General features: G+C 57.4%; 1 protein-coding gene across 1 annotated transcript; it reads right to left on the bottom strand.

The window, feature by feature from the left end:
• Positions 1–1662: 1662 nt before the first annotated feature.
• On the bottom strand, positions 1663–25554 carry LOC116269134 (heparan-sulfate 6-O-sulfotransferase 1-like). Its single transcript, XM_031651155.1, has 2 exons — positions 24616–25554; positions 1663–5030 (listed from the first exon to the last, which is right to left on the bottom strand). Exon 2 carries the CDS (start codon positions 4928–4930, stop codon positions 4322–4324), a length of 609 nt encoding a protein of 202 aa, XP_031507015.1. The 5' UTR covers positions 4931–5030; positions 24616–25554; the 3' UTR covers positions 1663–4321.
• Between the last annotated feature and the right edge of the window lie 886 nt (positions 25555–26440).

The following is a 26440-nucleotide window of genomic DNA, read 5'->3' as shown; positions in this document are numbered from 1 at the left end:
TTTTGGAGATGGAGCCTCGCTCTGTTGCCCAGGCTGGAGTGCAGTGGCACGATCTCGGCTCACTGCAACCTCCGCCTCCCGGGTTCAAGCCATTCTCCTGCCTCAGCCTCTCCAGTAGCTAGGATTACAGGCACGTGCCACCACGCCTGGATGATTTTTTATGTTTTTGGTAGAGACAGGGTTTTACCATGTTGGCCAGGCTGGTCTTGAACTCCTGACCTCCAGTGATCTGCCTGCCTCAGCCTCCCAAAGTGCTGGGTGTGAGCCACTGTGCCCAGCCTCCTTCTGGCTCGTTCTGACTCCTGCCCTACTTCTGCCGTGACCCTCCCAGAAACACCTTGGTGACCTTTGTCACTGGGATGGTGGCGGGTACAAGCCTTGACCCTCCTAGAAACACCACGGTGACCTTTGTCACTGGGATGGTGGCAGATACGAGCTGGCAGGTGACCATTATGGCTGGGTTTCCCCAGGGCCCCAGCGGGGAGGCTGGACTTCCCTCATCCAGGGAACAGAGCCACAAGACACCTGGGCTGACGGAAGGTGCCTCGCCCGAGGGCCTTCCTGCCCAATGTCACCAAATCTGACCACTGGGAAACTTGCATCTGCAGACCTTTTAAGACAACTGGCCCATATTAGTCAAATAAGTCAATCCTAAGAAAGATAGGAAATAAGAAGGGGTGGCCGAGACTCACTCCTCCATTCAAGGAGACAGGAGAGGCACACAGAGGATCATGGTCCTGGGGCTACGAAATGCTCTGAAAACATCTCTAGGACAAGCGGAAGATCTGGATATTGGAAAATATTGTATTGTTAGAAAATCTGGGGGCTGGGATAACAGGGTTGAGTTTTGTGGCAGAATGTCCTTAGGAGACACGAGCTGAGGGATTTAGAAGTGCGGTATTCTGATGATCACAGTCTACTTTCAGATGTTTCAGACAGGCGTGCGCATGTGTGCGTGTATGAGAAAGTGTGGGCACAGGATAAAAGAAGGTGAAGAATTTAGGCTAAGAGCATGTGGGTGTCCATCAACTATTCCTCCACCCTCTTTGTCATTTGAAATCTTTCAAAATTTCAAAAGACAGGGAGGGAAGAGGTTAATGAGAATGTAACTCAGTGGCGCCTGCCTCCCCCTCAGCTGGGTGTTCTTCCCAAATACTGTCACTGATGATGAATAAATGGTTACTCTTTATGGTTATGACAAAGTCCCATTTTTTCTTTCAGAATGCCTTATTTTATTTTTTTGAGGCGGAGTCTCACTCTGTCGCCCAGGCTGGAGTGCAGTGGCCGGATCTCAGTTCACTGCAATTTCCGCCTCCCGGGTTCACGCCATTCTCCTGCCTCAGCCTCCCGAGTAGCTGGAACTACAGGCGCCTGCCACCTTGCCCGGCTATTGTTTTTTTTTTGTATTTTTTAGTAGAGATGGGGTTTCACCGTGTTAGCCAGGATGGTCTCGATCTCCTGACCTCGTGATCCGCCCACCTCAGCCTCCCAAAGTGCTGGGATTACAGGCTTGAGCCACCGCGCCCGACCTCAGAATGCCTTCATGTGACTGTCCTCACTGAGCCCCCTGCACCTGTGCCACGCACCCCGCCCTTGGGACTCGGCGTGAGACCCCCACTGGGAGGGGCAGCTATGCCGCAGAGACCACAGCACGCCCACCACTCCTTGTCAGAGTTTATTTCATCGGCTAACATTCATTCTCGACCTAGACAAAAACAATTAGATGATTATGACTTGCTTTTCCATCATCAACTCATTTTTTTTTGTTATGAATAACCAAAACATTTCTTCTCAACACTTTTTTTTTAAGAAGAAGCTATAAATAAATAAAGCTTTAAACGATCCTGGGTTCAAGTTAAACAGTTCCAGTTCCCGAAAAGTTCACAGCCTTGTTTCATGGGCAGTTCTGCTGTTCCTGGCTTCCCCCTCCAGGAAGGGACGTTTGCAGGCCTGGGGGTCCTGGTGACTAAGCTGTTAGCTCCACTGCCTGCCTGCTTCCGTCCTTGCAGCCCTGGGAGGGCCCTGGGTGGACAGAGTTCTTACAATTTAGGAGATGCTGCTGGCCAAGGAACCGTTGACCCAAAGCAGGTGGCCTGAATGGGAAGTGCCAGGCTGGAGACTCGGGGGCTGAGGGCACTGCCAGTTGCCACCACCTCGGGACACCTCAGCCTGGCGCGGGCCCAAGACTGCTTTCCAAATGCAGCGGAGAGACTGAGATGAGACCCGTGCTTCCGTGTGATTTGGGCTGCGGGGCATAAGTTAACACATACTCCAATATGTACAAAACAACCTGCGCTCGGGCCTGTGCACCCAGGACGCCCGTGGCCAGGTGAGGCCACCTTGAGCCAGGCCTCTGGCTGGGTGTCCACCTCCTGCCAGGAGGCCAAGGTGCCCCATGTGGCTTGTGCAAGACCCCAGGCTCCCCTGAACATGCTCCTCCTCCTCCCAGGAGTGCACCCACCCCAGTGTCGAGTGTCCGAGCAGATTCCCATTGACCCTGACCTCCCTTTGAAAGAACCACACCGCTACATCCCCTTGGCACTCACTTCCTTCGTGCGATGCATCCACCCAGAGAGGTGTCCCTGCGCTAGCACGCTGCCCACCCTACCCTGTTGACCGCCCTGTCCTTGGACCCCAAAGCAAAATGGGGCCAGTGTAGGAGGCCTGAGGGTGGGGCCGTATGCCACACCTCCAGGGGTAGCAACCTCACCTGACCACACCTTCGCCTTCCTGTGCTGCAGAAGGCGCTTGCTCCCAAGCCCGTGGTGACCCACATCTCCACCCCACAGTGGGGCAGCTGCGGTGGCTGAGTGAAAGCTGGGGCAGGAGAGAGGGCCCCTGCCAACCCCAGCCAGGCGGCTTGCAGAGCCCACTGCCCTGCATCGGAGTCAGCCTGCGGCCTGAGCACACCCGTCTGCCCTCTGGGGGACCCAGGGCGCCTGTGGGGGCCCTCCTAGAGACACCAGCCTGGCCTCCTAGGCATAAGGGATGGGGACAGGGCACAGGGCACGTGCTTACAGCAGATATGCAACATGGCTTTTACTAGGGCCACTGCAGCCAGTGGGGAAACCTGCGGGGCTGCTGGGAACAGAGCTTGGCCAGCCTTTTGCCAGGGGGTGGGCAGCGCGGGGAAACGCAAGGAGAGCCAGGGTGGGGAGGGTTGAGTATCTGGTGTCAGGGAGGCCACCTACAGCTGTTTTGTCAAGGCTAGTTGAGAATCTGAACGCTCAAGTCCCCATTCCTGGCCATCCAGAGCCACTGTGGTCCGAGGGTATGGCTCCTGGGCAGGGACTACGGTCCTACGCTCCAGCCGATGGAGGCCTGATGAACTTAATCCGCACGCTGGTGGCAGCAGTGGTATTTGAGCTCTTGAGTACGTGTCTCGGTGATGGGGCTGGGCAGCCTGCTAGCAAATCCCAGTGGGTCAGAAAGGAGAACAGAGGCAGCGGAGCGCTCGGTCCCCAGCCCTTCCAGTCTGAGCCACGTCTGCCAGGGTGGTCACCTCCAAAGGCCAGCCAGGGACTCAGGCACAAGTGGCAGCATCTCCGGCCAAAGCCTCCCCACTCCTGGGCTGCCAGTCGGCCCACAGAGGGCCGGCAATGCAGCTTGGGCCCACTCCCCAAACCCCTCCTTGGTCTGAGGACTGTGGGGAGTGGGTGGGGCCTGAACATCAGCTTTGGCCTCCTGACCGAAAGCATGGAGCAGGACCGTGGGCGGGAGCGGAGTGGGCTTTTGGGGACTTGAGTCTTCTCTGCCTCAGATGGGCTGGGCCCTGACCTTGAGGGAGCTACAGATGGGTGAGCTGGGGGCTCCCCAGGCCTTGGGGCATCGGGGGCAGCCAGAAGGGGAGGGCCTATGGGATGGCCTGGAGCCGGGGCAGTTGCCAGAAGCCGGTCTCACTCCTAGTAGCCTGGACAGAGGAGCTAAGAGCGAGTGCCGTGTGTATAGCTGGTGAGGGGCACACTCCTGGCCTGGCAGGTCCATGTTCTGCTGTCCTTGTCTCTTGTGCAAACCTTCAGTTTTCGTGATAAATCCAAGGGAGCCAGGAGAGCAAGCACAACCCCTGCTCCGGAGGCCCTGCCCTGCCCGTGGCATCCTCCGAGCATGCTTTCCTCTGACCCGCTGGCTGCACCTGTCGATTCCTCAAGCCGCCATCCCCGCCCAGCCCCACTATGTCCCTGTTCTGTTTATTTCAGGACGCAGCTATCTCTGTGGAGCAGGTGTGGGACACTCTCCCCGTGACAGTCTTGGGTGGACCTGTTGTCTGTCCTGTTTTACCCCCCACACCCCCCAAGAGGCCTCCCCGTGGCCACCACCGCCACTACCACTTCTCAATGATGTGGCTCATGTAGTCCTCGGTGGGCACGCGGCCCGGCTCGTCAGCGTCCTCCCGCGGCAGCGCCTCCTTGGCCCGGTGCAGCAGGCGCTCCTCGCGGCTCCTCAGGCGCTGCTCCCTGCGCTCCAGCTGCCGCTTGTACTGGTAGCGCTGCTGGAAGAGGTCCTTGGCGTAGTCGTACAGCTGCATGTCCAGGTCGTTGAGCTCCTCGATGCGCCGGATGGTGTCCTCGTCCACCTCCACGCCGCCCGCCCGCGTGCTGTTGTACTGCATGAAGGGCCGGATGAACTTGAGGTTGAACGTCCGCTCGAACAGGTACTGCGTCTTGCGCTGGAACTCGGTCAGGCCAAAGAAGGCCATGCCCCGCAGGTTCTTCTTGGCGCTCTCAAGCAGCAGCTGGGCCCGCTTGCCCTCGGGGATGAAGGACAGGTTGTAGCAGCCCACCAGGCTCAGGTCGGCCAGCATGCGCACCTGGCGGTTGTTGGCCAGGTTGTACGGGCAGTCCATGAACTCCTGCAGCGTGCAGCCCGACCAGTCCGTGCCCTCGTAGCAGGGCGGCAGCTCCTCGGGCGTGGGCGTGCGTCCGTCACACATGTGCAACGACGTCTTCCACGTGGCACCCCTCTGCACGTGCCGCCACTCACTCAGGTAGCGGGACACGGGGTCTCGTAGCAGGGTGATGTAGTAGAACTTCCTGCAAGGAGACAGGGAGAGGAGGTGAGGGCTGTGGCAGCATGAGGGGTGCTACCAGGGCCGCTCGGAGTCAAAGTCCCCACTACAGGGGTTTGGGCTTCACCTCTGAGGCCAACCAACGCCTGCATTTAGCTCTCCAACAGCCGTTTCAAAACCTGGTATCAGAGATGCCAAGGAGCGTGCCACGGTCACACGGCTACCCAGGGTGACCACCACGGCGCCCTGCAGTGCCTGGCCTGGCTCCTCTGGAGGGACAACCTGACTTTTCCTGCTGGTGGGTGAAGCCGCCAATACCTCATCCAGGGAGGTCCCAGAGCCACAGCCCCCTGAGACCAGCAGTGTTCGCCAGCTGTTTACAGCCTGGGCACGGTGCCACCCAAGGAGCCACTCAGCAGAAGCAGAGGGTGGGCAGGGGTCAGGGAGGGTCACCTCCAGTCCCAGCAGGGGCGAGAGCAGGCCTCAGCTTCCCTGCTCCAGGCTCCCACTTCACGCGCCCCAAGGCACACCTGGCCCTCCCCGAGCACCCTGCACCCATTGCCTGCCTGGTACCACCCATCTGTGCTGATGGCAGCAGCTCCTGGGCACTCAGGGCCTCAAGGGCCAGAGGGTGGGACCTTCTTCAGGTAGCAGGTGAGACAAACGCTTTAGAACCAAAAATGACCGAGGGCCAGGGACTAAGGGCCCGAGGCGGCCGGGGCAGGCTTCTGTCTCCCACCTCGGGCTCACAAGGCCCTAACCGCTCAGAAGAGAGACCATCCATGCCTTCCTAGCTGACCCTGTGTCCACGGGAGGCATAGGGCTGCATGGACTTCCGCTCCCCACCCTGTGGGGCCCTGACCAAACGAATGGAGACAGGGCAGCGTGAGGGGTTTCTTCTGAACACAGAAAACCAGTGTGATGCGCCAACCAACAGAGAGGCTTGCCCTCCCAGCCCCAGTCAATGACCCTGTGAGTGACGGCCACACGGACCCCTGAGGGCTTTCCCCCTCCGGGGAGGAACTCACTCCTCAGCTGCACACGGTCTGACCACACCGTGGGTCTTGGCAGCCAAGCTCGAGCAGCTGCCACTAGGGCACATGACTGCAAATGCCAGGTCAGCACATACCCAGGTCCCCTGGGGGTTCAGGTGGTCCCTGGCCACTCAAAGACAGGAGCCTGGTGGTGAGGGCAGCATGGGCCACAGCCACAGGCTCCCTTCTCTGAGTCCCTTCTCCCTGGCAGCGACCTTTCTGAATGACAGCCTCCTCACCCCTGCGAAGCTTGGGGCTTCTGCTGTGGAGAGGCTGGAGCACCCACCTGCCACCCGCGCAGTGTGGCCTGCGGCCCTCCCCTCCCCAGCCCCGTCGTGGTCTGCAGGCAGGAGCACACAGGTACATCACCCCTGGTCTCTGCATGGGCCATGCCCTCCGTTGGAATGCCAGTGTGAGTGACCGCCCCTTGGTCAGACCTCTCCACCTTTAAGACCCAGCTCAAGAAGATAAGCGGTTGCCAGTGCAGGAGTGCAGGAAGAGCCCAGAGCACCCAGCGGGCACGTGTGGTGTACACAGTGGGCCGGCTCTAGTAGCCCCAGATGGCACACGACCTACTGACCATCGTGGGTTAGGGTGGCAGCCGGCTCAGTTATCACGTGTCCGATGGTGGCATCCTCTCTACGGGACACAGCTGAGGGGAACAAAGGCCTCCCTGCAGGGGCAGTGTCTTGAGGGGACAGTGAGACCCCAGTACAACTGAGGCAGAGCTGGGGGCCAGAGACAGGGAGGAGGAGAGGAGAGGGCTCGGTTTTCTGGGCCCAGCCATTGAAATGACTTAGGTTTTTCGTGTGCGAGCCACTTAGAGAAGCCGTGAGCAATTTACTCTTTGGTTTCTGAAAAAGCTGGGAGGGTGAGCTGCTGAAGACAGACACTCATTTGAAAGCCATCTAAGTCTGGGGCCCTCACAGCACTGGAGGTGACACTTTCTCCTTGACCGCCCCAGGCCTGGCTCTCTCCTTTGCCAAGGACTTCTGTGCACAGAAGGCCCAGCAGGCACCAACAGGGGCAACGGTGGGGGCAAGGGGCACCTGAGCCAGCCGAAACTCTCATGGTCCCTAGAATGACCGAGCCTGTCAGCCTCACCTGTCCTTCCTGCGTCCATTTCCCAAATAACCCTCTGGACCAAAGGCCTCCCGCTGCAGGGACAGCTGCTGGGGACCCACACCAGGGAGGCAGGTGTGTGCAAAGACACGCATGTTCTCATTAGCAGTGCCGGTCCAGCAGCTCTGCATCTTGCAACAAAATGATGCAACGGACACTGCGCCTGGGGGACCCTGAGGAGCTGACCGAGGCCCCCGTCCTAAGGCCCAGGGGCTTACACTGTCCCCACGGCTCCCTGTGCACCTTCCCTGCTCAGAACATTGCCATGCCCTGGGTCCCCTGGTTCTGTCCCCCAGACACGGCCTGTGGTATAGACAAACGGCCACGCAGACTCTAGAAGTTGCCTGTGAGGCCAGTAGCCAAATGTGTGTGCTCCTGTCCCTTTCTGCAGATGTGACAGCTGAGCCAGGGAGGGTGACCTGCCCTTGGCCACCATCTAGTTCCTTCCTACCCCTGCCTGAAAGGCATGGAAGCCCCTACCTGGCACACCCTCCAGAGCCGGTGGCACTCTTTACGAGCCAGAGGCGTCCAGTCCCATGCCCACCACACAGAGCCCTCCCCTCCCCTCTGCCTTGTCCCCTTCCCTCTGCCGAACACTGCAGGCACTGCTGGCCACAGGCATGTCCTGGCTGTCCACTGCCTCAGTGCCCCAGCTCCACCTCGCCCTGTCCCACCTCCCGTGCTCTGCCCTCTTTCCTCCACTGCATGCATTGCCAGATGCATCTGCTGTTTACTCTCCAGTCTGTCATCTGCCAAAACGTGGGGTGGTGTCGTCGAACAGAAGTGGGAAGAGGGCGGGGTGTGGTGAGGTGCAGAGGACTCCCCAAATGGCCCACCCCGGATCTAGTCAGCTCTCTGACATGTGCTCTCTGGAGGTGCCAAGGGGGCGGCTCACGGCTCAGAGGTTTGAGGAATGGTCTGCACACTCAAGGTGGTCCCCAGCCCCTGCCCTCAGGAGCCCAGGCTCATCTAATCCCGGCCCTGCACCCCCTGCTGAAGGGTCTGCGCCCCAGACCAGTCTTCCCTGCAGTGACACCTGGGACCCCACAAAGCAGGGGGCTTTGTGCCTACCACTATCCAGCAGGGTCTATCCATCCAAGTGCTCCAAGTGCCTGCCAGCAAGGCTTCCGGAAAGAGGGAAGAGAGAAAATAGAGGAGAGGAGATGATGAGAAAATAACCAGAATTGGAGTCCATCATTCACTGAGACTGAAATGGCTCACCAAGTGCCGAGAAAATGAATGTGGGGACTGAGCAGATGACTAAAAAGTTGACCCTTGAAGCATCTGAACAGAAAAAACAATACATAAAGGGCATACTTCTCCATGGCAATGCCGTATGTTAGAAACCAATGGAGCAAGGTCTTCAAAAGGCAGAGGGAAAATGACCAATGCGATCTCATACCCAGCCAAACTATCAATCAAGTGTGGGCAGTAGCGACGTCTTCAGACATACAAAGACTTAGGAAATTCACCTTCTGTGAATCTTATTTTAGGAAGATCCTGGAGTAGGTATCTAATTTAGCAAAAAAGGAAAAGAAACAAAACAAAACAAAACAAAAAAAAGCAAACTTGGGAGCCGGGAGCTCCAACCCAGGGGCAGTTCCAGGATGTCAGCAACACATCCCACTGGGCCTGACAGGAGCAAGGGAACAGAAGCTCTAGGTAAAAAGGGGCAAAGGCCGGGCGTGGTGGCTCACCCCTGTAATCCCAGCACTTTGGGAGGCCGAGGTGGGTGGGTCACTTGAGGTCAGGAGTTCGAGACTAGCCTGGCCAATGTGGTAAAACCATGTCTCTACTAAAAATACAAAAATTAGCTGGGTGTGGTGGCACATGTCTGTGTTCCCAGCTACTTGGGAGGTTGAGGCAGGAGAATCACTTGAATGCAGTAGGCGGAGACTACAGTCGACCAAGATCACACCTGGGTGACAGAGACTCAGTCTCAAAAAAAGGGGGTGGGGTGGGGGATGGACAGATGGCCTGACACAACTGAGTAGTTGGTGGGAAAAAACGAATGGTAGGTGTGTGGCAGATTCTGGAATCATTTGGAAAAAATTGATCCATGAAGATAGAAAATAAGGCAAGTAAAAATACAAGGCAATCATGAATTCCAGGAAAAACAAAAAGCTACATAGAAAAGAAAATGAAGTATACTACTTGCCTCAGAGGTAAATGATGGTTTTGAAGGCATCATCATGTAAACAGTGATTACTGTAACAGTGAATACTGATTTAATAAAACGTGAGCTTTAACTGTATGTGGATGATGAGTGGGGTGAGGACAGACTGTGTGAGGGTGTAAGAACGCTTCACCATCTATTGAAACAAAGTAAACAGAGACTATCTAAATCAATAAATTAAGAAATGGCACTATACGTTATTTAGAAATATGAAGGTAAACACCAGAAGTACGTTGAGAAACCTGCAAATGGTTCTCTGGAGCGGCTGGAAAGAGAAAGCAGATCTGCTGGTTTTCATCATAAGCCAATTGGAACTATCTGTTTTTAAGTACGTATATGAATTACTTAAAAAAATTAAAAGTAAAAGAAAATGAGGAAACCGACCAACAAAGCGTATGGAAAGAGGCTCCCGTGCGTCAGTTACCAAGGCAGTGGCACAGGAAGCCACAGGCAATACCAGGAGAGTGGTGGGAAGGCAAAGCCGGGCAGCGGCAAAGAGTAGGCACGAATACAGGGTGACCCTCCTGCCATCTGCTTGCGGATGTGAATGAGACAGTGAGAACAGCCATCTCCAAGTGTCTTCACTGGAAAGCAGAAGGTACATATACCCCAAGATGCAGCGAGTCCTCTCCCAGATGCACATCCCAGAGAAACCTTGTTGTGTACACAGGAGGTATGGGGGAGGCTGCAGTGGCGTTCTGGTAACAGCTCCAAATGCCCACCATGGTGGCGCGCTCACCTCCACGGTGGCATACTCCACTCAGCAATAAAAATGAACAAACGGCAGCTACTCACACCACCATGGGAAACGTGACGAAGAAGGCTCTGCACATCAAGACTGGATTAGGATGGTAACGTGTATTTTATCAAGTTCTCAAAAATAAACCCCCAGAAAACACTATTCAGGGATATATATATATATATCTGTTGAAATTATTATTATTACTGAGATAGTCTCGCTCTGTCACCCAGGCTGGAGTGCAGTGGCGTGATCTGGGCTCACTGCAACCTCCGTTTCCTGGGTTCAAGCAATTCTCCTGCCTCAGCCTCCTGAGTAGCTGGGATTACAGGTGTGTGCTAATTTTTTGGTATTTTTAGTAGAGATGGGATTTTGCCATGTTGCCCAGGCTGGTCTCGAACTCCTGATTAGCCTGCCTCGGCCTCCCAGAGTGCTGAGATGACAGGCGTGAGCCACTGAGCCCAGTCTGTTTTTTTAAAAAAGTGATGAGCTGAAACAGGAAAATTCAAGTCAGAGGCTAGCCCTGGGGTGTGGGGCTGGGGTGGCACCGGGTGCTCACAGTGCCTTACGTGGTGCTGATCATGTTCTCGTGCCTCCGGTGAGCAGCTGGGGGTACAGGTGTTCACTGTGACCATTTATTTCCTATGTACATTATGAAGTTCTTTTGTATGTCCCAAACACTTCGTGTGAATCAAAGTTTAAAGAAAGGAAGAAAAGGCCGGGCGCGGTGGCTCAAGCCTGTAATCCCAGCACTTTGGGAGGCCGAGACGGGCGGATCACGAGTTCAGGAGATCGAGACCATCCTGGCTAACACGGTGAAACCCCGTCTCTACTAAAATACAAAAAAAAAAAATTAGCCGGGCGAGGGGGCAGCCGCCCGGGGTCCAAGGACCCAGCCCCCTTCCAAAAAAAAAAAAAAAAAAAGAAAGGAAGAAAGACAAAAGTGAGACCCAAGAAGGCAGCCTGAGAGGCCCAGCTGGCCTTCCAGGCGAACCAGTCTCGTCAAGCCAGAGCCTCCGTCCCCAGAGCGCCCCGCCCCGTCTCTACCCTTTGCTCTGCTTGCAACCCCCTGCTACCTCCATGCCCAACAAATCCCAGGCGTCTTCAGCACTTCCTCTCCCCTCTCCTCTCCTCCTATGAACTACGCTGCTGTGGTGAGCAAGACAGGCTCCACAAAAGGGGTGGAGGGCCCCTGTGGGTATCAGTGAAGGCGGACCACCTCAAGGGTGGCCAGGTTCCAAGGCAGTGGGGGTTGCCCTGAGGTTTAGTAACTAACCATGCATTAATGAGTCTGAATGCTCCGTGGCCACTCTGGGAAGGAACCACAGGTCCTGCCCAGCCCAAGCATCCGGCTGGTGGTTGGTTCACCGTCCAGGAGTGCCCTGGGGATGCAAACAGGGCCATTTCTCTCCTTAGGTATCTCCCTCATTGCTGCCAACCTGATGCGGGAGGCTGGGGACTCTGCCCAGTGACTTTGCTGGCAAATGATGTTCTTTCAGGGTGACAAACCTCTGGCATCTTCTGTGAGCACAGCCCCAAGCTGTGGTCCGGCTGCATGGCACTCACAGCACCCTGGCCGCCAGAGCAGATCTCTGTGGACACCTATGCATGCCATGTACTGGGACAGACCAGGGCTCCCAGCGTTCACTCCTGAATGGGGCACACACTGGTCACTCGAGGGTGATGGGGAGACCCTGTCCGCACCACTGGCTGCTCACTACCACCGTCCAGTCAGTGGGCAGCAGCTGTGACGTGTGGCCATCCCCGAGGCGCCACATCAGCAGCTGGGGTTGCCTGTGTCTGTGCTGCTGGCCGACGTCCCTCCCTCTCACAAGTGGCAGGAGGGGCCGGCCCCTGAGACCCTCTGCGGGTAACAGGGCAGCTTCTCCGAGGCGGGTGAGGTGAGGGCATGGCCAGTGAGGCTAAGGCACACAGGCAGGGCCAGACCAAGGAGGGTCTGGTTCACTCTATAGGAAAACGAGGTTGGATGAGTAATGGCCCTGAGTGCAAAACTCACATGGATTTCAAAGATGAAGCACGAAACGTCAACTTGAAATGCACTATGAAATAATTCTAGTCTGCACAAATTGCAGCTTCTTGTGACAGAACACACAATGATCGCCTGGATCATGCACTTTGGCATTTAATTATGCTTGGTTTAATGCCCTCTGCGACCTGAAGCTGTTCTGACATTTTTCTGGGCACTGGTTTAGTGCGTCCCACAATCGGGTAAGATCTAGACACTGCTGTCAGGGCGTGGCGAGTTCTAAAGTCCAGAGTCTGGATTCTTACAGGACAAACTTAGACCTGGCCTGGGAGCCCCAACTCAAACACAGAACACCCCAGGGAAATCCTGCGGGAACAGCCCATGCGCTCTGAGTGTCTTCCAGGCAGGAGGGCGGGGCAGGCAGGTAACAGCTGAGGCCAGCATCAACCAGGCCGGGCCCTGCAGCCCATGGTACTTGTCCCTCGCTCCTCCAGTGGCTCACGCCCATGGCTGCAGGGGGCTTCATTTTGTCTCTTCTGCCTTCGAGTGCTGCTCTGACCCAAACTCACGCCTGCATCTTCTTATTGCTGACTCTGCCTTCCGGAAGCTCAGGACTCCAGCCAGAAATGAGCCTTCAAACCTGGTTCAGGGCATGTGGGAAGTCCAGAGCTGGGCTGGGGAAGGAGGGGCACAGGAGACTGGAGCCTGGTGAGGGGCTGGTGCAGTAACTCCACCTGTAGGAAGGTGCTGGCCCTGGCGGGAAGGGCTGAGACATGGCAGGGCCGCCTCAGAGGGTGTGCACTGGAGTGTGAGCTGCCACAGGGAGTCATGGCCATGCAGGTGGAGGCTGAGGGCAGGCACACAGTGGACGGTCCTGCAGCCCACGGCGGGGGTGCCAGCAAGACCTGAAGACATGGAGAAATGCCTGCACCAGCCCTGGAGCTGACCATGGGGTTCCACGAGCAAAGGTCTATCCCCTTCCAACGTGTAGGACAACAGCACGCTGTGGTCATGGTTTTGTAAGATACATATATGCTCAGAAAAAACACCACCCAGACAGGAATGGACTATTCAGTGGCTGTCTCAGCAGTGAGATAATGAACTTTTTCCAGCATTTTATGATAAAAATGTTTAAACTGACAGGAGGTAAGAGTTCAGTGAAAACCCATAAGCCCAAATGTGACCATAACGTTTTCTTAATCTATTTCTATATTGTCTGTAATTAAACATTACATAAACAACCTAATAGGAAATTTGGCCCAAGAAGGAATGATGTACATGAAATAATGAAGATCATGAAAGCCTCCCTGCTGCCTGGGACAGGGTGCAGGGTGCAAAGGGGCCATCACACGGGGCCAGCCGCGCCAGTCCTGCTTGCATTGCATTTGTCCAGGGTGTGCCCCTCCCCTCCCATGCCCGAAGCTGATGGCGGTGCGGGGGTGGGTTCCATGAAACAAGGGTCTAACCCGCACGTTTCTAAACTCAGATCCTGAAACAATGGCAATTTTTCTACCAGTGCCAGCAGAGGGGAAGCTCCCTAATTGTGGGTGAGGATGCTGCCATTTAGAGTCAGAATGACAGAACTTTTTTGTTTTTTTCCTAAGAAATATTGTTGCATTTCTTCTGACTCAGTTACTGGAAGAAAATGGTTTTGTGTGGCTCAGAGGAAGAGTCCTTGGAGGGCCGGCTTCAGTGAAGCCACAAGCATGCCTGTCACATTCCAGCCCCCAAGGACAAGGACATGGTGTGGTGAGGGTAGCTCTGAGACGGGCTCCGAAAGTCCTCTCTCCCAATGGTGCGCTTGGATCTCCCAGGGACCAGGGGTCCCACTATGAGGACAGAGGCCATTACCATGAAGGTCGCATTTCAGTGATTAGTTTTAAAAACCCTACTCCAGGCAAGGCATGGTGACGCGCACCTCCGGGCAGTCCGAGCTACCTGCAGGCTGACGTGGGAGGATCACTTGAGCCCAGGAGTTCAAGGCTGCAGTGAGCTGTGATTGCCACTGCACTCCAGCCTGGGCAACAGAACGAGACTCTGTCTCTAAACAAAACCAAACCTGGACTCCAAGGGGCATCAGAAATTCAGAGAGGCAACCTGGGAGAACATTCCTCCGAGGACTGCGTGAGCACCTGGCAGCACTCAGCAACGGCACCTGCTACCCCAGCCTACCCTGACTGCCAGCCTTGCCCCAGGCCCATGGGACACCACAGGGCACCAGGATGGTTCTCTCCGGAAAGCGACCAGGCCTCCCTGAGGCCTGGGTCCTCATCACAGGAAGGAAATGACAACCTCTAGGAGGATGCCAAAACTGGGAGCTCACGGCATAACACACCACCGTCACCCTCATCGGCACTGTCTGCTGCCAACCCCACCAGGGGCCCCTGGTGCCTATGCCTCTGACAGCACCAAGCAGCGCAGCTTCTGCTCAGTTTGTTAGAAAAAGTGGGCCGGGCGCGGTGGCTCAAGCCTGTAATCCCAGCACTTTGGGAGGCCGAGACGGGCGGATCACGAGGTCAGGAGATCAAGACCATCCTGGCTAACCCGGTGAAACCCCGTCTCTAGTAAAAAATACAAAAAATTAGCCGGGCGAGGTGGCGGGCGTCTGTAGTCCCAGCTACTCGGGAGGCTGAGGCAGGAGAATGGCGTAAACCCGGGAGGCGGAGCTTGCAGTGAGCCGAGATCCGGCCACTGCACTCCAGTCTCGGCGACAGAGCGAGACTCCGCCTCAAAAAAAAAAAAAAAAAAGAAAAAGTGGAAGTCTGATTTTGGCTCCAAGTCCCACTGCGGGGTGGAGGCCGCTGAGCACCCCACGTGGGGCGGGTGGCCGCCTCCTCTTTCCTGTGGCAGGAAGGGGCCCTCAGGCACGGCTCTCCAGGGCCACAAGGCCGGGCTGGCTGTCCGCGGTGTCATTCCCTCTGAGAGGGGGCAGCTGCAGGTCCAGGAGGGTGAGGGTGGGGAGACAGCCCCGAGGAGACGACCCGCTACCAGGAGGCACAGGCATGTGAGCCACGGCCTGAGAGGGAACGGCTTCCCCATCGCTCTGGTGTGACCCTGCGCGGGTGTGCCTGCACCTGACCCAGTGCCGCAGCACAGGCCTGGCCTGGCCGGAGGGCCCCTCCCCTCTGCCTGCAGAAAAACCCAGATCATCAAGTTCTGAGCTGGCAGCAGCAGGCTGGGGAGCCCCTCTCCAAATGCAGCACAGAAAATGCTGGGCTAAGGCTGTCCCTTCTTGGTAACGTCTGCAGAAGAGTAGTGAGGTTTTTTTTTTCATTAACTCAATCTGCTTCCAAACATACCCAGGTCTGGAGAGAGGCCCCATGACATCGGTGGTCAGGTGCTGTGTGGACACGGGGCAGTCCTCGCTGCCCACACCCCTTCCAGAGAGCCCCCTCTCGCCTCAGGACCCGCGCAGGGCAGGCGAGTCTGACCCAACCCCAGGGAGCCCCACGCCAGTGACCTGACAGCCTGGGCGTGTCCCAGCTGGAGAGATGAGGAAGCAACACCAGAGGCCAAGGCCACCCAGCCCCTCAAGCGTGGGCTGGGCTTGGAGCTGGGTCAGCTGAGGTCCAGCCTCAGCCCAGTCCCTTGGCAGGAAGGGAGCAGCAGGACTGAGGCGCATCTCCCTGCCCTGCCCCCTCTGGCAGACAGAGGCACCTGGGTCTGGAGAGGACTGGCCAGCTGGTGCCCGCTGGCCTCATGACGCTGCTCCTGCCCTGCCTACCTCCAGCAAAGTGCGGCATGGGGGGCGGGGGCGCCTCCTTGGCTCACCCAGGGGAGCTGAATTCTTACGGATGGGTGGGAAGGGAGTCCAGGTGGTACAGGGCTCTGTGCTCACGTGGCCCTCAAGAGACAGGCCTAGAAAACTGCAGAAAGTCCCTGAGGAGGAAGACGCCCAGGAGATGATGTGCAGCCAGGTGTGGCTGTGTGACTGGCCATCACGATGTCCTTAGAGACAGCCTTCTCTGCCCTGTTTTCCTCCTGCTGACTGGAAAGCGGACGTGACTGCTGAGCACCAGCAGTCCCCTTGGACCGTGAGGCAGGAGCTTCACTTTGCAGAGTGAAGAGAAAGAGCCTGGGTTCCTGGTGCTTCCTTGGCTTTCCACCAGCCTGGTCTGCTTATGCTGGGCTCCCTTCCAAAGGGACGGAAATGAAAAATAAACTGCTGCCCCGTTTTGGCCTCTGAACCTAATCCATCTATTCAGGGAGATACACCAAGGACCTGAATGAGAGGAGAGGCTGGGCTCCCGGGCGAGGCCAGGGGGCCCTGGCAGCAGCCTGGGCTCAGGAGTAACTGAATTATTAATTTACTGAACTCTTGGCGCTTTACCCAGTAACCCCGTAGGATGAATTATTCTCATGTTGCAGATGAGGAAACTGAGACCTGGAGAGGTTCAACAACTGGCCCAGGACACACGGCTGGTCAGGGCGGCACTGGGATTGGAGCCCACACCCACCTGGACCCAGGCTGTGACTGACTGAAGAGAACCATTCGCCTGCTGAGCCACCGCCTCCGGGCTGGGAAGGGCAGGCTGACCTCGCCAGTTCCGGAGGCGACGCGGATACGACGGTCCAGCAATGCTGCTCAGGACGCCCTGCTGACCAATGCCCAAACCTGACCAGGAACAGAAAACACAGCCCGTAGAGCACAGTGAATCAGTGAAGACTCAGAGTGGTCGCATAAAGAAAAAACCACCTTCGGCCCCGCAGTGAAGACGCAGCAGGAGCGGGCTGAACCACTTTAAACATAAGGAGCCGCGGCTGTGCAGCGGCACCGGAGGGACAGAGCTGAAGCCCTGGACTCTGCCCCAACCCGGTGGTACCTCGCTGTGGCTCGCTGGGGGGCCTCCCTCCAGCCTCCCGGACAGGGTCTCTCTGATCCCTCACAGCCCCCCAGCCCCCACCGGCCCGCGGCAGATGGCTGAAAACGCTGCCGGTGCAGAGCTGGGCTGTGGCCCGAGGAGCTGAGGGCAGCTTGGCCAGCGTCCTCACAGCACTGCCAGCCCCTGCTGGGAAGCCAGATGGGCAGAGACCCCGAGGCAGGAGGGCATGTCGGGGGCAGGTCTGTGTGTCCCTGCAAGGCAGGATGTGGCAGGGCAGGGACAAGGCTGCTTGAACCCCACCTCTGTGCCTCTGCAACTGCCCCGGTCCCTTCCAACTCCCGCTAGCCGGTGAGGCCTGGAATCCAGGGGAGACAGCTGTGCCTGCCAGGAGCTCCTACCCGGAGGGGAGCCGGGCACTGCGGAGAAGCAGAGGGCCCAGCCCGGAAGCCTGAGCGTGCCCAGGATGCACAGCCCAGCCCTGCATGTTGGGCTCCAAGTGCTGCAGGCCACAGCTCCTAACACAGGCAGTGCTGACTGCCCCACATCGGGGGCCTCTGGACCTCAGGGGACCAGACACCCTGGGGAGGGGCTCACTGACTCCGTCCTCACTGCTAGGGGCTCTCATCTCCACTTTGACCCACTCAGTTCCACCTCCAAAGTCACCTCTCCAGCAAGTAAAAACCAGCTGTCCTATCAGATTTAAGCACCTGGCTCCAGGCCCACAGCTGTGTGTCCTGGGCAGGCCACCCCTGTGAGCCCACTTTCCTGCAGGTGAAAAACGCCAGGACTCTCCGGCTCCCCAACACAGAGCTCGGGCAGTGTCCCCAGAGCCCCTGGGCGACTGCTTAGGAGCTCCGGGGCACTGCACAGGAATCCGCTCATAGCCGCGGGCACCGCAGGCCTCTGTCACTGCAGCAGCTCCCTGTCTGGACAGAAGGGGCCCTGGTAGGTTTCCAGCCCTAGGGCTTAGCAGTGCTCACATCTCTGTCTCCCCACTGGCCTAGTTCTTCCCTGGTGGCAGGGACCCCACATGATGGGGGGCAATCCCAGTGACCCCCCGCAGAGGACATGGTGGTTTAGGAGTCACTGTGCAGCTACGCCGTGAGACGGTCTGCTCCGCTCGGAGCAGCCAGGGAGAGGTCCATGGCGGAAGTGACCCCGGGCCAGGTCTCAGGTGAGGGGGTGGCCTCCAGCAGTGCCACTTACACCTGGAACTGTGTGAGAGCTGGAGGGTGCTGGGCCCCATGGCCTGGTCCTCACGAGCATGCCTTCTGCAGCCTCGGCCTCACCCCTCCCTCCCCCATTATAGGGGTGACAGGGGTGGGCTTTGGCCAGGCTGCCGGGGTGTGGGTCAACCCCTGTGTGAGGTGCCTGCTGGCAGGAAGACCTCGGCTCCTTCCTGAGGAAGATGCAGGGAGCTCTTGGTGGCTTCCTGAGTTCCAGAGCTATCGCCACTCCTGCCGAAGCACCTCTCCCACTGCAAGCCTGGGTTACAATGCAACGGACTCCCGGGACTGTGGAGATTTGGATATAAAAATGGCAAAAACCGACCCCACAGCTGTAAATCCCACGTTCTAGGTCAAGAAATGGAGGCTGGGTGGCCCTCTCGCCTGCCGAGGGACACAGGCCTGGACGGAGCTGGAGCAGGGCTGAGTTACACCCATGGGGCAGTCCCACAGCCTCGCCCCACTTCCAGGGCCCCGCAGCCATCCTCCTGCCTGCCCTCTTCCTGGGGGCTTTCCTGCAAGGGTGTAGGCTTCCTGGCTGGACTCTGCTCTCAGGCTTCTGCAGCCATGTCTGCAACTAGGTGCTCAGCAAGGGCAGGGGCACCCGGCTTAGGCATCTCGGCTCCACCCTCCAATGGCCTCTGTGCCCAGGTTGCCAACACAGGCACCTGGTCCCCTCATCCCCAGGCAGTCCCCCACCCTAGGGGCCTTCTCTTGCCTCCCTCCCACCTGTTGCCACCTGTCCTCAGTCACACAAGGCCCCAAGTGTCTGCCATCCCTCCCACATTATACCCACGGGCACACACCAGCCTGTGCCCCAGTCACTCATCCCTGTGCCCCAGGTGCTGTGCACACAGCAGCACCTACCACACTGTGGAGGTACCATCTCTTTTTTTGTTTTTTGAAACGGAGTCTTACTCTGTCACCCAGGCTGGAGTGCAGTGGCGTGATCTTGGTCACTGCAACCTCTGCCTCCCGGGCTCAAGCGATTCTCCTGCCTCAGCCTTCCGAGTAGCTGGAACTACAAGCCCGTGCCACGACACCTGGCTAGTTTTTGTATTTTTAGCAGAGATGGGTTTTTGCCACGTTGGCCCGGTTGGTCTTGAACTCCTGACTTCAGGTGATCCACCTGCCTCAGCCTCCCAAAGTGCTGGGATTACAGGCATGAGCCACTGTGCCCGGCCCCATTGTCCCTCTTAACAGTGGGGCTGACTGAGCCCCTGAGAGGCTGTGAGTTTCCCAGGGCCACAGCCAGAAAGGGAGAGGCACCCCATGGCTGCAGTCCCCCATCCCGCACCCGGTGGTTTGGGCCTAAATGCTGAGCTCAGCTTTTCTGGACCCGCCAGTGCTCCTGCTAACCACTCCTCCCTGGATGCCACCACCGCGGCCCCGCCGGCAAGCCTGGTGCCCGGGCCTCACCAGAACACCCTGTGCTGTGACCCGACCTCTGGCCTCCAGGAAACAGGCGGCATGCCAGAGAACACGCACTGATGGAGTGCCTACTGCATGCTTTAGGTCACCGACCGCCAGCCAGGCCCCGGGGCCGCAGTCCCCATCTAGCCTGTTTCCCAGAGTCAGGGAGCTGCGTGTTCCCCGCTCTCTGGGCTCTCCCCTTCTTCTCTGTGGCCTCCCGGCCAGGGGTCTGGTGGAAGTGTGACCCCTCTGTCCCATGCCCTTGAATGTGGTATGGAGGTGGGGAGAACGAGGCAGCCCCCGGGTTCTGGGCACTCCCCACTCCCCTCATGGGCAGGGCAGGTGGCTCTCTCTCCGGCCTGCCCTGGCGGCAGCGTCCACAGACCCCACTGGGGCCCAGCAGCGTGAGGCCCTGCCTTGCCCTGCACTGGGCGCCTGTGCACCCAGTCTCCCAAGGCCTCATCCCACCTCACAGTCAAGCTGCTAACCTGGACGCCTGCCGCTACGGCCCAGCGCTGCTACCCTGAGGGCCCGGCTGCACTGTGCAGGGAAGGTTCCAGGACCAGGGCGGTCTTGGGGGATAGGCAGGGCTCTCTGACCAGCACCTGGGCCAGTGAGGCTCGAGGGAAGGCCCGTCTGCGGCACCCCTGCCTCTGCCTCCACCCTGCCAGGCTGACTCTTGCCTGGGGGTCCATACACTGTCTCCCTGCCCGTGGTGGGTGTCCCTGCCTGCCAGTTACTGCTTCCCACCGGCTTGGGCAACCATCCCCATGGGCCAGGGCCTTTCTTCACTGATGGGTGGTGCTAGGAGCTGGGAGCTGAGGGCCTCCACCCCACCCTCAGGCCGGCAGTGGGACGGGTGCCGTCTGCCCCAAAATAGCTCTGTCCAGCAAGGGGGCTGAGGAAGCGGATGAGACAGTCAGAGGGGACACAGGTCCCAGTGTCAGACGGATGAACAGGTGGGATTCCTGCTCTGCCAGCTATCCCCTGTGTGGCCTAGGGACAGTCACCTGGCCCCTCTGAGCCCCAGGGACTGTTTCCATAAAACAGGTAGACAGAAACCCACTTCCAAGGCTGGCAAGGATCTGGTGGGTGGCATATGTAGAGAGCATTATAGCCTACAACAACCTGCAGGGGTGAGGGCTCATCCAGCCCAGGACAGGCGTGGGGGCCCCCAGCAGGTGCAACAGGTGTGAACTGTGTGACCTCACCGCGTCACAGTCCCTGCCCCCAGCAGGTGCACCAGGTGTGAACTGTGTGACCTCACCGCGTCACAGTCCCTGCCCCCAGGAGGTGCAGCAGGTGTGAACTGTGTGACCCTCACACAGTCCCTGCCCCCAGCTGGTGCAGCAGGTGTGAACTGTGTGACCCTCACCTCGTCACAGTCCCTGTCCCCAGCAGGTGCAGCAGGTGTGAACTGTGTGACCCTCACCTCGTCACAGTCCCTGTCCCCAGCAGGTGTGAACTGTGTGACCCTCACCTCATCACAGTCCCTGTCCCAGTCCCATCCCATCTGCCATTCCTATTCCTCCCTCCCAGGGGGATCTATCGCGGCCGAGGTCTGCAGGCTGGAGTCAGGGTCCTGCCCTCACAGCATCCTGGAGGGACGGGAACATGGTCACTAAAGACCTAGGCAAGCAAGTGCCAGGGAGAGGGGGGTCGGGGCCTCATCAGACTCCAGGTCAGGAGCCTGGAGGACGAGGAGGAGCAGGCTTGGCAAGGGGGCCGGGGGTTGAATTCAGACAGACCTGCAGAGCAGCAGAGGACATGCAGGAAGCCGGGGAGGGCCCCTGGGAGCTTGCACTGCACGCCCAGGCTTTGCAGGCCATCCAAGTGCACGGGTCGGTCAGAAGAGGAAATGAGTTCATGGTTTCAAGGACAGGACCCTGCTATTAAACGGTGGGAAAACGGAAAACTTCTGACCTTGTTTAAAAATACTGACTTGTCAAAAAATAAAACACAAAAGGCTTTATTAGTGTAGGTTTAGGAAATACCTTCTCAGCCCCTCCCTCACAATGTCTGCAGGCGGGTGAAAATCTGTGCAGGCTTTCCAAACAAGGTCAGCAAAGGTTTCAGAAAACAGAGCAGGCTGCTGGCCACAATACGCCTTGCCCCCTGTCAAGCTGAGCCCTCCCAGATAGAGGAACCAAAGCCCCACCTGGCTGCCTGGGGAACAGCATTCCCCAAGGCAGGGGGCCCCCCGAATGCCTCCTAAGAGCCTGAAACTCCCATCTTCCCCTTGGGGTGGTGGGGGAGCAAGTGACCAGGAAGCAGAGGCCCCACACTGGGGGAAGCCCAGAGGTTTTCCTTCAAAGCCCCCTGACCTGCACGATCTCATTGGGCCCTGACAAGGAACCCTCTGGGGCAGGGGGTGGCTGAGCCATAAGGTGGACACACACTGTGGGGTGCTGCGCAGGCCACACCCACCACACCTCCACAAAGGCACAGATGGGAAGGAAGCGCCCAACCTCCTGGCCCCAGGAATGGTCACTGCCATTCCTAACCAGGGCAGTCCCCCGGCAAGAGCCACCTCTGTGGATATACCCAGGGCCCGGGGCACTCCCCAGAGAAGGTGCAGGCGAGGCCTCTTCCCCTGAGATGCAGTCCCAAGCTGTGGGCAGGGACAGCTGCCCCCCCGACTCAGTGAGGGTGAACAAGACCCCAGCAGGCCCCCGATGGGCTGCTTCTCCGACAGCACTGAAGTGGGGTGCACAGAGAACTGGGCAGAGGGCTGGGATGTGAGGCTTAGGACCGCCCCCACCTGGCAGGTGTCAGGTAAGGCTGTGACTGCTGGAGGTCCTAGAAGTCACCCCCAGCGTAAGGACCACAAGAGAAGGTGCTGGCAACGTCCCCCTAGCAGGGCCAGCTAGAGACGCCGGGTCCAGGGGTGCTCTCCACCAGCCCTCTTCAATGAGGGAAGAACAGGCGGATCGGATGGCTTTCTGGGAGCCTGACCCCTGTCAAAAAGCCCAGGTGGCTGTGGGCAGTCTAGCCCCAGATGCTGCTGACTGGACACCTGGAATGGGGCTCTGCTGAGGTCTTCCATGAGCAGAAGGGGTGAGGACCACCTCCTCACCTGTGTCCCACTGCCCTTCAGATTCTCCTGCCTGCTGCTCCAAGGCAGGGCTCCAGCAAGGGCGTGAGGGTCCTGCGGGGCTGCTCGTTGGGCATGAAGGCTGCCCATTCATATTGCACACCTGCCCGCCTGGCACTTTCTGGCTTCTGACGCCGGCAGGTGAGATGTCCCTTTTGCCTGAACGCACACACTCATACCTCTGGGTCACGGGAAGGTGACGGTGCCCTGCTTCTTCCCCGGGCGCGCAGTCGAGCAGCAGGGCAGCCGGCTAGGGGCGGGCTGGCTCGGCCTGAGACCTGTCTCCAGAGCTGCGGCCTCCTGTTGCCCTGGCCAAGAGCTCTGGGGCTCACTCCTCACTCCTTCTGCTTCCAGGCCTTTTGCTGAGGCTACTGCGGGGACTCACATGGCCCTTCCCCTTCCTCACAGCCTGTAACTACACATCCACCATGGCTGTTTGGGCCCAGAGAGAGAGACGCGGAGGCCCGAGACGGAGGCTGGAGGCAGTGTCAGGTCCTGCCGGGGTGTGCAGTATTCATACCCAGCTAAGAAACTGTCCCTGCCAGGTGAGAAAGAGCTCAGGGCCCTGAGACCAGCCGGCACGACTTGATACCTACGCCCGGTGACTCCATGGCGGTAGAAACGCACAGCCCTTTCCGGGGCGGGGACTCTGCATTAACACAGGAGCTCATTTCTGCACGCGCAGTGAGCAAAAGAGCCACATCAAAGCTTGTGGGTACAGCCTGATGCCAACTCTGGAAAACACATGAACTGCAGAGACGGAGCAGAAATGCAACCCGCGCCAGGTGTGAAGACGGCTTCTCCCTGGGCCATTTTTTCTTTTGCTGTATTTTTCCAGTTTTATATAACCAATCATGTATTAGAAAACAAACAAACAACAAAAGGATAATGTACACGATCGAACCGGACTTTCTCACAGGAGGCAGGAGAGTCAAGGAGGCCTGGGAGGCTCAGGGCCTCCCCAGCAGCCTCTCAGGACATCTCCAAAGCCACAGGACCATCACCAGTCATCAGCCTGTCTCGGGGACAAGAGGGCGAGAGCTCATATAAGGATCACTGGGGGTGTCCCTGGGACCCTTCCAGGCTCCACCTCCTGCTGAGCCCACAGCTGGTGGCAGGCGCCATGCCCTACAGCAACTCGTCTCAGGGTCCCAGGCAAAGCCCTGGTGGTTCTCACCCGCATGACCCCACAGAGCCTCTCTGCAGAGAAGAGGGGCCGACGCCTGCCCCCTCAACCCCCGAGTCCAGATAAACACAGAGGCGGCTGGGGAGAGATGGCCTTGCACGCTCTTTAATGTAGACTGTTTTTCCCCAGACAGAGAAATTCAGAGCCTCAACAGCGTACCGCAGAGATAAGCCATTCTGTGCCCAAGTGAACTGCAGCATCCAACTCTACACTCCCGTGGCCCTGCTGATCTGGCTTTACTTACAGGAAGGGCGACAGCTCTGGGTGATGCACTGAGAAAGCTGTCACCTGAGCAGTGACCCGGGGGACTCGGGAATGCCGACTCTTCCAGAACCAGGACTCCCCCAGCCATTTTATGGCCCCCCATCAAGCACTTTGCTCATTTTATTCCTGCAACCCCGGTATGGTCGCCACTATCAGATCCCCGCTGCAGACGGGCAAATGGAGACTCAGAGATCCTTCTGCAGCCAAAGTCTCCCAGACACCAGAGGTGTCTGACTCCATAGGCCACAAGGCATGTCTGCCGCTCACCCACGTGCACGGTCCCTGAGATGAGCAGCACGTGGCTCCCAGGGGAACCCGGTGTGCCGCTGGCACCACCAACAAACAGGTCTCCAGCTTGCTAAGGGATCTGCCACCCAACAGCTGTGTGGCCCTGACGAGTTCCCCAAGGAGTGCATCTGGCATCTGTTTCCTCCTTGCACAACACAAGACAATATGTCTCCTGGAGGTCACAGCATGACGCCCGGTGTGAGGATGGGCCCACCCCAGCTGGCAGGGAAAGAGAGGAAGCTGCTGGAACAGACTTACCTGCTTTCACCAACCACAGGTCAGAGGCACCAGGAGAACATGTAAGAGACAGAGAGAGGATAACTGTCAAATTATTTGTGTAAAATGTCCAAATATAAAAGTCACAAATAGCCCAACAGTCTCAAAAAGCAAAAATCAAAGCAGTAGTTTAAAATCTTCCTAAAATATTGAGGAAATGTCTGCAGCTTACTTTCCAATGTTTCTACTAAAATGCAAAAGCATGTATATAACTACATATATACATACACATGTAAGTACACCTGTATCTACAGATACACATGTATGTAAACAGCAAGCGAGAGCACCCACTCACAAGCACAAATACTGCAAAATGTTAACAAGCAGTGGGTCTCCGTGAAAGGTATGAGGTTCATTTTGCTACTATTTCAATGACTTTGTAAGTCTAACATTTTTCAAGACAAAGAGTTAGGGGGAAAATTCCTACAAAGAAAATGCCAGGCTCTTTCTACCAAGTTTTAAAAGAACCAGATTTTTGTAAGCAAACCCTCCTAGACAACAGTAAAGCAGTGGACACTCCCAATTCATTCTATGAGGCCAACATAATCCCAAGACCAAAGTTGGAAAAACGCAAAAGAGAGGAAAACTGCAGCCTGGTGGACAGATCTGCTAAGCTCACTGAGTTCAAATATAGATACACAAATTCCTGAACAAAAATGTTATCAAATCCAACCCAACTGAGCATATGAAACATATTACACTACGACCATACTTAGTAACCCCAGGTATGCAAGGATGGCTTAACAGGAGAAAATCCACACATGTGACTCATCACGGCAACAGACTATACATCTCAGTAAATGTGTAAGAAGCATCTGCTAAAAACACTATTCATAATAAAAACTCTCAGGAAACTAGGAATAGAAGTCCCTTAATTTGGCCGGGCGTGGTAGCTCACACTTGTAATCCCAGCACTCTGGGAGGCTGAGGGGGGCAGATCACTTGAGGTCAGGAGTTCGAGACCAGCCTGGCCAACATGGCGAAACACCGTTTCTACTAAAAATACAAAAAAAAAAAAAAAAAAATCCATGCATGGTGGCACACACCTATAAAGAGGTTGAGGCACAAGAATCGCTTGAACCCAGGAGGTGGAGGTTGCAGTGAATGCAGATCACGCCACTGCACTCCAGCCTGGGCAAAAGGATGAAACTATCTCAAAGAAAAAAAAATTCCTTAATTTGATAAAGTATCCCCAAAACCTAGAGCAGACACGGTCCCCATGAGGAAGAGTCAGATGCATTCCCTTTAAGATCACGAATAGGACAAAGATGTCTGCTCTGTCTGAGGCAATTCTGCACATACTGGGGATCTCAGCTGACACAATAAAACAAGGAGGAACTAGGGACCTAACTCCCAGTAGAGTCCCCTTGTCTGTCCTTCTTGTCTTTACCGAGCACCCCGGGAAGGCATTACCAGGTTGGGGGCTTCACACACCCTCTCAGACAGCCGGAGTCCTGGCATGGGGGAGGGCTACTTTTCTTGCCCACTGCCCTTGCCCTGGGTCCAGAGCACCCCATAGTTAGGGCTATGGGTTTGCGCTCAGTGAGATGTGAGTCCTGGAGGTTTGGGGTGGCCATGGCACCGGAGCGGCAGGAGGAAGCAGTGGTCTCCTCAGTCTGGATCCTCACTGTGTCTCCTGGGCGCTAGACCTCCGGCAGGGAGGGCCCCAGGCACTGGGTGAGCTCAGCAGGTGCGTCAGCGGGAGCAGCTGGCTTCTAAATGGGCTCAGCAGGCCTGAGGGAGAGCCCCTGAGGGAGAGCCCCTGGCTGCAGGACCTGGCCCTCCACAGGCTGACGCTCTGCCTGGG

This window comes from Papio anubis, chromosome 10 (assembly GCF_008728515.1).
Source record: "Papio anubis isolate 15944 chromosome 10, Panubis1.0, whole genome shotgun sequence".
NCBI lineage: Eukaryota > Metazoa > Chordata > Mammalia > Primates > Cercopithecidae > Papio > Papio anubis.
Note: the sequence above shows the minus strand (reverse complement) of the source record. Positions and strands in the feature narration are given on the sequence as shown.

Coding starts and splice junctions, on each gene's coding strand:
- LOC116269134 (XM_031651155.1), bottom strand. CDS start 4,930: ATGTGTGACGGACGCACGCCCACGCCCGAGGAGCTGCCGCCCTGCTAC.